General features: G+C 35.2%; 1 protein-coding gene across 6 annotated transcripts in view; it reads left to right on the top strand.

The window, feature by feature from the left end:
* Window positions 1–14,069, top strand: part of DGKB (diacylglycerol kinase beta) — a 298,411-nt gene that overhangs the window by 37,595 nt on the left and 246,747 nt on the right. For all 6 annotated transcript variants that reach the window (XM_062508155.1, XM_062508139.1, XM_062508130.1 and 3 more), the window contains 2 exons: window positions 11,123–11,276; window positions 13,846–13,986. In XM_062508155.1, the coding sequence (XP_062364139.1) occupies window positions 11,123–11,276; window positions 13,846–13,986 (295 nt within the window). The remainder of the gene's footprint in view (window positions 1–11,122; window positions 11,277–13,845; window positions 13,987–14,069) is intronic.

Here is a 14,069-nt window from a genome sequence, read left to right as displayed (position 1 = left end):
AAATATGTGATTTATCACTCTTCTTAAAAAAACAAGCAAACAACAAAAAAAACTTTTGTATAGTAAATGTAGCATAATTAGTAACAATTAAGTATTAAATACAAGTACTTATGTATGGATTACTTAAGGATATACAAACTTATGCACATATGGAATTATGTATTAAGGAAAACCTATTTTTAAAATTGTTTGGGTTTTTTTTTTACCTTCACATAAGATTGGGTGAGGCTGCAGCAGCTGGTGAATACATTCCAGGCTTATTTTGGTAATTAGTATCAATTTATTTTAATACATGAGAGTATTATGCTTAAAAATCTAATTATTGCATAAAAATGTGAGTTTTCCCATTTCCATTTTAGATGTTTTGTTCAGCTTACTTCTTTGAAGAGCTGGAGGAAAATTTTGGCAGTAATTTATGTCTGTGTATTGGTAATATCCAAATATTATTTGTCCATATGGTGTATTTGGTAGGAGCAGCCTGTGAGAGCATGTGGGGTTTTTAAAATTTTGTTTTAAACATTCATATCAGTAGATATGAATTTGAATGCTGATATAGCTAAGAAATAGTTTTATTTGGTTACCACAATTCTAAAAAACAGTTACATAGAAGCTGTATTAAATGGAATACTTAGATCAGAAAGTGCTAAGGACTTTGAAGTTAAACCAGATTTTACCATGATGCCCAAAGCCAGTCTTCATGAGGAATTCAAACTTTGATTTGAATTTCTGCTCTATGAACATTTGAAATACATTTTAAACACTAAGAACTTACACATTTTCATGTGATTCACGGGTTTCAGCTTGTTAATCCTTTGTAGGTAGTCTCTCCACTTTTTCTCCACATCTTTTGGCAATGTCAGGTTTTCAAATGGGATAATCAATGAATCTTCAAGACGTTGAGTTTTGTGGGAATGCTTTAGCACTGATATTCACAGCTAATCATGAAATTGTCATTACTGCCCTCGCATTAGTGTTGGCCGTTGCTGTAGTACTATGTGTGACTCAAGGCCTTGTAATACCTACTCTTACTCAACAGTTCATTTTTCACATATCGGGTGAATATAAGTAGTTTAAGAAGAAGTAATCAGTTAAAGGAACTTGCCCAACCCCGAAAAATAACCCAGAGCAATTACTGCCAGTAGATGAAAGCTGATTATATTTTTGGCACCATTTGGAGATCAGACAACATAAATTTAAAAGTGCTTAATTGAAAATTACATTTCAACATAATTCTTTTTCCATTATTTGTGGAATGTTCTTTTTAATAAATGAAAACCATATGTTATGGAAGTCTCTTGAAATGAATGATTCTTTTTTCTTTTCTCTCTTACATTCTCTTTTTCAGGATGCTGAAAATAGTGGCTTTTGTTAAAATATTTTGTACAACTCTAAAACAAGAACATACCACAGAGAATGTGGTATTTTAAAAGAATTTATGGGTGGAGATTTAATTTCCAGCCCAAGATCATGTCTTGTTTCCATTTATGTGGCCAGTGTGGTGGGGAGGAATAAAAGGAGTATTATTCTACTCCTCCCTGCCCTGTTCCATCCACAGTGGCAACTCTTTTGTCAAGAGACTATTAGTTTTTTAGTGTCTTGTGAGGAGAAAGAAAGTAGAGTGATAGAGCTTCTCTCCATTCTTTCAATATGTCATCCAGAAGAACTGGTTGTTGTACTTATACCAGTTAGGAAAATATAGGAAACAGACCTCTTCTATTGCAGTTGTTAGGATGGATCTTGAGTCAAAAGCTTCCATTTCCTTAATAAATTACTGGTTTTCTTCAAATGCATTAGTATGCTAGGAGTTAAAATACTAGGTAGCAAAGTTAAAAAACTTCTGTATAAAAAGGTGCAAAAAATTTCCTTTATATATCCTGTTTTTCACTGAGAAACCACGTTTTCTGTATTCTCCGTATGGGGATATACTTACTTTTGATGTCTACACCATGTAGAGTTCTGTGTGTTGACACAGAACATGTATATAAATGCATAACTCTTCAAAATCTGCATACTTGGATTTTTCTTGGTCTTACATATCTGTGTATACTGTCAATAAAGCAGAAAAGTGAGTTATAAATTGAGCAGCCTAACTGCTCTGGGAGAAAGGACAGCGTTAAATGCAACACTGTTAGTATATGGAGTTCAGCCTCTTTCTCCTCTCTGTTGCTCAAGGTGTTAGAAGCCATTCTGCTGCTTGGGCCAGAATCAGGCATTTTAAGGCACCTCCATAGCCTGTGTTAGCCATAATCAGGAGATAAAGACCCGTGGTTTTAGCTGAGTGTTGGCCTATATATGTCTGATAGAAAACTAGATGAAACCTGAAATTGTCTGCTATTGTGCCAAGCAAAATCATACCTATTACTCGGAAATCAGTTCTTCAGTTCCTGTTCTTCATGAGACTGAGACACCCTCTGTAAAGTAGCACTAAATTAGCCTAATGTACTTATCAGTGAGTGCTTGAGATGAAACAGAACTTTTATCATAGTAATTGGAGATTTTTTAAAAGCATATTAAGCATAGACTGATGCACATTTCTTTTTCCTTGGAGTCCCTCCTGTTCTGCTTATCTGGGATTCAAAAGAAACTGAAGTGTGGAATGAAAGAGCTTTGCTTTATGCCATTGGTGTGGAGTAGAAAGAAAAGTAGGATACATGCATTCTTTAATGATGTTAGTAAGGTAAAAATCATCTTACCACATATCTATGAGATACATTGGATACATTGCAAAGAAATCCACATATGGTCATGATACTATAAAAAATAGTGGTTGCTTTAATGTCAGGTTTGCAGTATTTTGTGCAGTAATAGAAGCATAGAATTCCAGACTACTATTTTACTATGAATAAAGTGAGATTTTTAGTGTATCTGAAAAACCCCAAACTATTTTTAATGGTTTTGTTTCTTCATAGTTGTGAATTCTTTAGTCAAAGTAATCAGTGTCGTCCTGGAAGCTCTCTTGAAATATGTAGATTATACTGAAAACTTTATCTGATCATTTACCAGGTCTTTAGTTTCCTTGTGACTTCCACTTCTTAGAAGTTAAGATTCTTTAGTAATTTTTTTTCATTCAATGATTGCCATTTGTTCAAATGTGTCTTTTTATGTGTGCTTGATGGACTTTCATATGATTTTGTGTGGTATCTTAAGAAGGATAAATTAAAAGTTCTGATTTAGGGAAAAACAGTATCAGCTAGTAGTTTGGGCAGGAAGATCTTCTAGTTCTAAGACCCCTGCTATGAGCATGGACACCTTCTCCTAGACCAGGTTGCTCAGAGCCCTTGAAAACTGCCAGGGATGGGGCATCCACAACTTCTGTGGGCAACCTATTCCAGTGCCTCAGCATCCTCCCTATAAAGAACTTGCAAATACCTATCCTAAACCTACCCTCGTTCAGTTTCAAGCCATTTCACCTTGTCCTGTCTCTACCTGCCCTTGTAAAAAGTCCCTCACCAACTTTCTCGTCAGCCCCCTTTAGGGACTGAAAGGTGTTCTAAGGTCTCCCCAAAACCTTCTCTTCTCCTGAACAACCCCAACTCTCTCAGCTTTTCTTAATAGGAGAGGTTTTCTGAGATACGGAAAGACAACAAAAGGCCAGGCTAAAGGAGTTTCTGCATAATTGACTTTTTAAATGTATTACTATAGAAAAATAGGTAAATCTATCAGTATGCTTGGTGAGCTGTTGAAGAGCTTGCCAGGAGCTTTTAGCTGCTGGAGTAGAAGGAACTAGAGTTTTCTGAGCATGTACTTCTAGATCTTATCTCAGTTCTTCCACTGAGTGCAGATTATTCTTTATAACTGAAAAAGAACTCCTTTTGTCTGCTCCATCACCATTTTCCTCAAGAGTGTCAGGCAGCTGCTCTAAGTAGGTTGCCTACAGATATGGTTGAAATCTCTGATTCCAAATCTGGAGTCTGCAGCTCAGTTCCACCCTTCTTCCCCACCTCATGCACAGTAGATACCCCGGGATGCCTCCTTGATATCCAAGATGCAATGGAGATAGGGTTGTGAGCAAGTTTGGAAGAAAGACTGATAATTTCCACCTGTGATTGCCCGGCCCAGATGTCACCTCCCATACTCAGTCTGTACACAAATGGCATTCTCTCTCTCTCTCTCTCTCTCTCTCTCTCTCTCTCTCTCTCCAGACTTCTGTTTTAAGAAAAATAGTTGCTTTATGGTATATCTTTTGCAATTGTCACTTTTTATCCATATGGCTAGTCTTACTTTAGTTTTATATATTCATATTTGTAAAAATGTATAAGGCATAACGGAGTTCTGTGATAAACTTATTGTATTATATTATTCTAAGAATAGTATTATGAGGATAATTCTTCACCTAATAATTTCTGTTTCCTGGTTCTTAAAGGGCTATTTGAATGAAGGAATTTTCTCCAAAGTAATGGGAGTGGACAGAGCAAATCCTAGTTGTTCTTAACTTCTTTGTAAAGTTAAGGATGCCATAAGCCATAGTCTTCAGAAAAATTTCCACAACACATTGCTTGGGTATGGGTTCTTTACCAAGAACAATTCAGTTGAAACTACAGAACTGGGAAAATCTCTCTATATTTGCTTAGTCAGACATCATGGCAGGAATGTTATCACAGTATGTGGAAATAAAGACAGATTAGTCTGCTTTGTTTCATTGTAATGAAAACTGCTTCTTCTGTTTTTGGTCATAAGAAAGTAACAGTGAGTTTTCTGCACTGATGGAATTTTTTTGTATGTAATCTTTTCATGGCATTTACATTAAAAACCCCACAACTGTTAGATCTCTTGGACTTATGCATACATCCAAAAACTTAATTGTAAAATATATGCAGGATGTGAGATGACATGTTATGGTCCCAGAGGCATTGAGGTACCTTACTGAGAAATCTATAATTGCTGTTTGCTGCTTCATTTAGCATTAGTGTATGATAATGTGTATGGATGAATATTTATTTATATATATGCAATGCATATATCTGTTCTGTTTCTTCTAGCGTAGATGTAAATCCTGAATGGTTTATTTCCTCTCTGAATAAAGATAGCATCCAGCTCTGGTATGGCAATTGAAAACCAGAAAAGAAATAAAATCTTGCCTCCTCTATTTTCTATAAAATTGACCTAAGTGTCTTAATTTTTTTCTTGTTTCCAGAAGTACTGCCTTAACAGCTGAAACATTTTGACCTCTTTTTTGGTACATCTCTGTGAATACATGCTCAGATCACCTCATTCATAGGAGTTCATCAGTAATTTGTTCAGTCACATTTTTACAAATAAATAAATAATTTTGTTGGCGTAGACATACAGAAACCTTACTTTTGTCCTTGGTGGCTCTTCAGCTCTTTCCTGATGTTTGGATGCTCTTTATAGACACAGGTCTGAATTTCCTCAGGCAAATGGGGAATGAACCAAGGTGATTCCCCCTGATGAATTGTCTCTACCAGAAGATTTTTTTTTTCCCCACAAGAGGAAAAATCTGTCACTTTTTTCTCTGCTTTCAGAAGGAAGTGATGGTCTGAGTTGCACTTGGTGCATAGGACATTTTCTTGATTTTGGTGGATGATTTTATTTTCATATTTATTTATTCATGTTTTCATATTCATTTATTTACTTTCATTTTTTTATGTGAGCCTTCTTTTCTGTGGCCAGTCAGTGACTGACATTGTTACAAAGTTTGGTCTGCTTCTTTATCTGTTTGGAAGGAGCTTAGAGAAAGAAAGCAAAACCCAACACTTCGGGAAACTTAGGGCTAGGATTAATTTTGAAATTTTGAGGATGGCTAATTAAATGTTATGTATTTTCCCCAAGAATTTATTGTGTAGGAAAAGATGAAAATTCTACATTTCCCTCGAGTTCCATGTTTGCTTTCTGAAAAGATGAAAATTGTTTAATGGTTTACACATTGGTTTTCTTTTGCTAAAAATAATTTTAAAGTTAAATTTATAGAATGTTGCCTATGTCTTACATTTCTTCTCCTTTTCTCCAAGATGAATGTATAATCTTTAGAGGGTTTTGTCTTAATTTCAGGTGCTTTAAAACACTGATAAAATTTGTAAGTAGGAATTAACTACTTCTAAAAATATAATAAAATTAATTTTCTATGAATTTTATGGTTTAAATTAGCTAAACTCTGGTGGTTTTGAATGTATACTTCTCTGGAGTTGTACCAAAATTTTTCATTACCAAATGAAGTTTTACTACCCAGTAATATGGAAGTTCTATTTTGTGAAGTTTCTTTTTGTAAAACATAAGAAAAGGAGCTCCACTAAACTTGGTGAATCAGTTTGACATATAAAAATCGCAATTCATATTTATATGATTAGTGTAAAACCCTTTATTTCTCTGAAACCTGCAGACAAGGATTTTGGTACCCTTTTTGTTAGAGTTAAAGCTAAAAGTGCACAGTGTTTTTTTCTTCTTTTAGACTCCCTCAGACAATTTGGGCCAAATTATTTGAAAGTTCTTTCATGTTTTTCTGATTCAGCTATGTCCTATTTTATCTCTGTTGTGTTGAAAATTTTCCTGAAATCCTTAAACTTGTGATCATAATCTCCCCTTGCCCTGATAGTCTCCTGTATAATGGAATGAATTAATTAATGTGCCAGGCTAATTGTTGTCAGTTTGGAACATCCTCTCACGCTCTCATCCCCTCCCTTGTGAAACGTCATGGAAAATGCTTTCTGAAATGCTAAATCCTTCTTTCTCAGGTTCATTTAAATTCAGCTGGAGCTTCTGGAAGGCAAGAAACTGTTGAAAATTAAGCAATTACCCTGCATGTTTAAGAAAACCACATCCACTATTATGGCTTATATATTATTCTGATGTTATTGATTTGAACTGTTTAATTAATGTTTGAGAATTCATTAGCATAAATAAATTATTTTCTGACCATACCAAAATTCTCTGAACTTTTCATCTGAGAAATTCTGGTAATGACAGTGAGATTTAAAAGGGAGATCAAGCATGATACGTGTTAAGGTGGAAAATTATTGTTCTCTGTTTCCTTCTTTTGTTTGTCTTTTTGCTTATTAAAACATTGTGCAATACATTTGAGAAGTGGTTGGGGTTGGGGGAAATGCTGATAATTGAAGGAAGGGTACTTGCTGCAGCATTTGCCTATTTCAGAAGGGTAAAATTCCATGAGGAAAAAAAGAAAAATAGTCTATAATTGCAGAATAGAGAAATGATTATAATATTGTGTGTTGCTTTCTCTATTGTGAAAGTAGTTTTAAATTAAGCTGAGCAAATATTTTGCATCTTGATGTGCTCTGTTCTAAACATGTTCTCTGTTCTATGATCCAAACTACTCCTAGGTCTGCTGTAGGCTAGCTTAGTTCTCTTATTTACTCTATATACATTTACAAAAACAAATATCCAGTAATGACTGTACCATTTTAGAGCTCAGTTCTAAAAGGATAATCTACACCAATTATGTTGGGTCCTGTAGAATGTTTTTCAGCTATGCAGTATGAGAATGCCAGATTTTGGGGTTTTAGGCAAGAACCTAATCACAGGACTCTACACAGAGCTCTCACTTAGGCAGGACTGGTTTTATACATTCTTTGCATACAGTATATGGTTTTGCACCTGCATTTTTTGGCTATTCTAAACATTTCTGATGTGTACTCAAGTAATTTGCCAGCTTCTGACTAACTTTCTTTATAATTTGAAAGCTTTTGCATGTGCAACATCTGAACTCTGGTTGTGTGACTGTTGCTGCTTCCCTAGGGAAATACAGGTCGCAGGGCATGTTAGAACAAGAGCATAAAGCACTTTTAGCTGAAGAAATCTGGCTGTAGAGCAACCTTGAGGACAACTGCATACTTTCTTTTGTCCTTTGCTGAGCCACCCTGATTGCTGGAAGTCAGAACATCAAATATAATAAATGGACGTGGCAACCAAGCCATGTGTTACCTTAGTATCTCTTGTCTTTTCTAGTTTGGTACAGGTGTTGGATGATATTGGCTTAAATGGTAGTCTGACCATCTCTACAAAATACTGACAAGTTTGAACATCTTTGGGAAGGGGGGTCTTCAGGACAAAAGAAGTACATAATTTCAAACTTACTTCTTTATCCAGTTCTCTATGCAGGTATAATTCTGAATCCATTAAGTGGGGAAAAAAAAGAAAAAGAAAAGTAGCATTGGGTAGTTACTGCTGGCATCTTGGAGAAGCAATGCCACTCAGACAGCAGTTTAAAAATCCAAGGTGGCTCTAAACTCGGGGAATATTTGTTGCAATGCATATATAAAATCAGCAGACAATGTAAATAAAGAAAAGATTAATGTAATGTAAAGATACTTACATGGCCATCTGTAAACCTAAGTTTAAATGAAATCATAATTTTGGTTTAGTTTCTATTTTCACTTAGCTGTTTTTTTGTGTATATGATTTAGTGAGGCAGCTAAGACACATTTCATCAATGCACAATTTAACAAAGCAATTTCACATTGCTAAAGTCACTTGATTTAGTGATTAATGTACTTGATTTTCATGTAGATAAAAATACTTTCATATAGTGAATATTAGTATAACTAATTACTGATTTACTTGGATGCTAATACAAATCCTTTTGCTATTGTGATTCATAGTTTATAAACAAGGAATTAAATGTCAGTGGCTTTATTAGAGAGAAAAAAAGTAAAGTTTTGTACTGGTTTGAACAGCAAAACCAGTGAGACTTCAAGTCAGTAATACAATTTTTAATAGGGAAGAGGAAAAAAAAAGAGAAAAAACAAAATACCTGCAATAATAAAAATAAATCCACTGACAGAGTCAGAATACAACCTGATACCCTGTCAGTCAGGGTGCTGGTGCAGTTTTCCTCCAAAGGGTCCAGCGATGATGTGGATAAGGACCTGGTTCTTCCTCTGGAATCCAGTGGAAAAAGGCTGCCTTTGGCGTTCTAAACCTCAGTTTTTATCTAGGTAGGAAAGGCTTGGCTCGTCCTCCTGGCTGGAGCATCTCCCAATGGGATGATGTAATCTTATCAGTTATACAGTAGGACTCAATGGCCCATTAACAGAAGATACTTCCCACAGAGATAAGAATGATCACCCTTATCAGTTATGGCCCATCAGCAGAAGACATTTCCCACAGAGATAAGGATGATCACCCTTCTCAGATGGTAATAGAATATGTATGTTGTATTGTAAACCAGGACAAGTTTGTAGCATGAATGAAACAGTGTATGATCTGTCAAAGTAAAAGAGTGTGGCTGAAACTGTCTGAAGAGATAAAGATAGGCAGTCCATGCCCATGGTGATTATTTCTGTTTTACACCCATCTTGAGCATTGTGAGCAGTTTTATTTTTTCAGTCTCTGCTAATTTTTGTCTTCAAGAGGTGAGTTTCATTGGTTTCACTGCCCTTCTTTCTCAGATGAGGTGTTCTGTATTAGAAGCTCAGCAGAAATGCCCTCTTGCCAATCTTGCATTTCTGGTAATTATGACTTGTACAAGAGTAGTCAGATTTTGCAATTTGTGGTATTGGTCCCTCATAAAAATGGTGATACACATTTAAGACATTACCCTGCAGTACGTAGGTCTTGATCTTGATGGCAAACTCCTTACATAGTGTGCACATAAAATTTGAATATCTCATAAATACATTTAAAAAGTAGAAATCAAAGGTCAAGGGAAAAGAAGTCTCTGTTCCTAAGTCTTAAAATTATATGAAAATAATAGCAACAATTATTAATCCTGGGACTCAGGTTCTAAATTCACTGAGGCCTTTGAAAATTCGGTTTCCATTTTCTTCTTTTCTGGCATGGTTTCAAGATCGTTCTTGGATCCTTCCACTTTCACTGTGGTGAACTAAAGGAGTTGCACTAGACTTTTCTATAGAGAGATAGAGTGTTCCTGAAGCATAGCGAAATTTCTCAAAGTCAGTTTTTTGGTTTCATGTGGATTTATCCCTCAGTTATTTAACGATGACAAGTTGCTGTTCTGTTTGATCTATAAAGAAAGTAACACTATGTTTTATCAGATTAATAATTGATAAGGTGTTTTAAAATCACAAATGTAGTTATAAATATGCTGTAGTGTCAATGCGTTTCAGGATGCCTTGATGATCATTCTCTATTAGCAGGGTAAAATGGGATCATAATGCTTTGCATAGCTGTGATCCCATTGCAGCCTACACCTTCCTTGAGGGGGAGGTGCTGATATCTCCCTGGTGACCAGCAATAGGACATGAGGAAATAGAAGAATTGCATCAGGGAACGTTCAGATCAGGCATCAGGAACGACTCTTCTTTGAGAGGCTGGTTGGTCAGTGGAAGAGGCTTTCCGGAGCATGTCTTGGTCGTGGCACCAAGCCCGTCAGAGGACAAGGAGCATCTGGATGATGCTCTTAGTCATGTGGTTTAGTTTCAGGTAGTCCTGTGAGTAGCACGGAGTTGAACTCAATGATCCTCATGTATTCCTTCCAACTTGAGATAATCTACGATTCATTTTATTACAGACAATGCTGTTTTAACAAAAGAAATAATCATCAGAGTTTTATTAATCAGCTCTTGCCTTTCTGGCAAAAGCAAAGCAAAATTAAGCAAGATGACAAATGTTTTGGATCAACAACTTTTGTTTTTTCCTCTCTAAGTTATGCTGCATGTCTTCGCACTCTCATTTGACTCTTCACACCTATTTTGAGACAGGGAGATTAGTAAGTCTTTGGAACACCAGCAAAGCATGTTGCCATGTTAAGAAAAGACAGGAGGCCCTCAATTCCCTGAATTAGGAATCCAAAAATCCTCTGCTTTTTGTCTGCCTAATTACAGGAGAAGCTAAGACATCCTAAGTACATCCCTAGGAGCTCTGTTGGTGCCTCTGGATGCTAATCAAGAAATTTGAGAACATAGAACTTGATTTCAGGGTCCTGATATAAGTGCTCTGAATTTACTTTGGGCTGTTTTACACAGTGCTCTGAGGTATTATAGCATACTGTGAATTTTCAAAGTGATCCTTAATTCAATAATCACTTTCAAGAATAGGTGTGCCAGTCTAAATCTTCAGAAATCAGTATATTGAAATACAGTCGAAAGCTTTTTTCAACAGAATATTATTTGATGGATAGTGTGATTTTTTTTTTTTTTAAGAAAACATTCAGAAATTTGTATTCCTTTATTCTTCCCCTTCGCTGCAGACAATTGATTTAGAGGGGTTCAAGCTGTTTATGAAGACTTTTCTGGAGGCAGAGTTACCAGATGATTTCATTGAACACCTTTTTACATCATTTAGGAACAAAATCTCTCACTGCAGCCCATTAATAAAAAACAAACCACAGCACCTTTCTGGAGGTAAGTAATAAAATCAGTAATGTAAGAGCTAAAGGTTCCTTCAACCTGCCGTTTTACTTCTAATAGCTGTAAATATATGGAATTCTTAGCTAGATGTTGAGGGATTTTTGTTCTGGTATTTGTGAAATTAGAGAAACTAACTCATAATAGTAAATACTTTGAAAAGGAATGGAAATTAGATGGTTTTGTCTTTTAAATTCACAATAATGATGCAGCTGAGACACCAAGTGGACATTCTTTGTCATGTTAATGCTAAACAGATTGCTATGGTTACATGATCTTGTTGCCTACTCTCCTTTATAAAGACTTAAAAACCTTTAAGCTTGATGCAGGAGGCTCCTGCTGGTGCTCAACCATTTCTTTGCCAGTTGATGATGTTTCTTTTAGCTCTCTGTGTGATTCTGTTGTTACTAATCCTACATACTTAGCAGCTACTGATATTTTAAATGTTGGGTAAGTGTTAGTATATCACTAAAAGTGATTTTGATTTCAGAAGACACAGCTAAATTCTGCCCTGTACAAGCTGTACTCAGCTTTCTTCATTTTCACTATAGTTCTCTGATATATTTTATTCCTACGTGTGGTAAAATTATAATAATGATACTTTTTATAGCATAATAAAGGATGGTGTTGTTATTACTGTTGTTTAATCTGTATGTTAAGTTTTTTACTCTAATACTGCCTCATAGCATTTTTTCTGCTGCACTAACTTTTTCCAAGTTTGTCATGAGTTTTTATCTTTTTCTGTTTCTAAGGACTTTAGAAATAGTATAATGTAATATCAGTTTAGGAAGCTTCCATATATTTTTAGTGTAATGCCAGAAGGACTGTTTGAGAAATTGTTACATCCAAAACATGTTCAGAGAGGCAGTTCAGTTCATCTCATGCAAGAATTGTTTGGGCTTGAAAATACAGTGGGTTTATACAGTAATTGAATTTTATGGTTTAAACTAAATGTTACATCCTGATAATATGTAACTTTTAAAGGGGGGAACGTGCATTGGTACATTTTGATGTGCCCACGGAAACTGTAGAAACTCTTGTTTTTGGATATCTAGTAACTTTTAAATCTTACTGGTAGTGAAAAAAAAAACCTGACTGTACTGGAAAATAACTTAGTCAGAAATATTTGACATTCTTCTGGAAAATGGAAGGATAAGTGAGAGCTAGAGAAAACGTCAAGGAAAGTAGCAGGGTTCATCAGTCTGTCAGGTATGTGCTTGTTTTACATGTAGTCCACTCATGTCTGTTTATAAACTGTATTTTCAGTTAAGGTGTCTGAAGAGAGATGGAAACAGATGCCAGGTAAGCAGCAGGACTGGAAGTCATCTGTAAGTCAGTACATTGCAGCCAACCCTTCCCACCTCTGATTAAGAAGTAATAATTTAACATATACCTTGCAGCTGATGATAGGTTAAAAGATACCTGAAAATTTATTTTCATTTGGATTTCAGCACTTTTTATTTTTGAGAAGAGCTATCCCAGGCTTTATAATCCTTTTTATTCTGTGAATATGATTTATGTAAGACTGGAATGTAAACTATTTGTGTAAGTTGTGTGATTAAAGCTAGCATTTAACTGAATAAAATACTAAAATATCTTAATTTTGATGGCACTTAACTGACATGCAAGCTCATTTTTTGCACACCAGTTTGCTCTTTTTTTACCTTATTTTATTCTTTTAGCATGTGTATCTTGTAACATGTAGGCCTACCTTTTGAAGTGTAGGCTTTTTGAAGATGTATACGAATTGCAGTGAAATTTTTCAAGCTAAATTTCGGGGAGAGGGGCCAAACCTGTCAGTAAGAAATATAAAAAACTTGTAAAGAGAGGTTTCTTACTCCTTTCTCTGTGTTCTGCTGTCCTTCCCATTTTTCCCCATTTTGGTCCTGCAGATTCCAGTAATATTATCAGGACTGGTCATACTAGTCCTGTACTGAAACAAATAGTTTGGCAATTTTGAAACTTTAATTCCAAGTGGTACACTGGAACTGCTATTAATTACAATGTCTGAGCAATTATTATGACTATTATTTAAATTCTAGATTTATTTTCTCAGTAGTCTGTCACTGAGACTTCTGTGTTTTAAATACGTGCTTCACTGATGCACATCTGGCTGTATTTTTGGGATAACAATACACTTGGGTATTAGAAGAGTTTCCATTGACACTAAAACATCTTCAATTAGTGTAGCTGTCAATCTATAAATTAGATGAAGCTTCTACAAGGGAGTGGATGCAGACTTGGGCAGGGATTGTTTTTAATACTTAGCATCTAGTATGGTAGAACAAAAATATTCACCAAATTGTTTTGTAGTCAAATGAAATCAGATCAACACAAATTAAAAAAAGGTTATACCATTTCCATAATTGGATAGAGATTTATTTTTTTTCTGATAGTTTAATTCTACCTTTGCGGGATAAACTTTGAACATGAATTGTTAAAAATTTTAAATTAAGAAGTAATCTGAGAGTCATAGAAAACAAACATGAATGCATGCAAGAGTTACGCTTTCATTCTCTGCTTATATTGTGTGTTTAGACTGACAAAGGCTATGGGTTATTTCCAGGTCTGAGACTTAACAAGGGTACCTCTACATCCAGACCTCCTACTCCTGCCAACTCACATTTACCAGACATGATCCAGCTGAAGGATATTGTTTGCTATTTGTCACTGCTAGAAAGAGGAAGACCTGAAGACAAGCTAGAATGTATGTTATTTCTTTAATTTAAAGTATTTATTCCCTTAAGTCATCAAATACTCTGTTTCTGAATTTAAGAACCAGTTTTGAGC

The sequence above is a fragment of the Cinclus cinclus genome, chromosome 1 (genome assembly GCF_963662255.1).
Source record: "Cinclus cinclus chromosome 1, bCinCin1.1, whole genome shotgun sequence".
Taxonomy (NCBI): Eukaryota; Metazoa; Chordata; class Aves; order Passeriformes; family Cinclidae; genus Cinclus; species Cinclus cinclus.
Note: the sequence above shows the minus strand (reverse complement) of the source record. Positions and strands in the feature narration are given on the sequence as shown.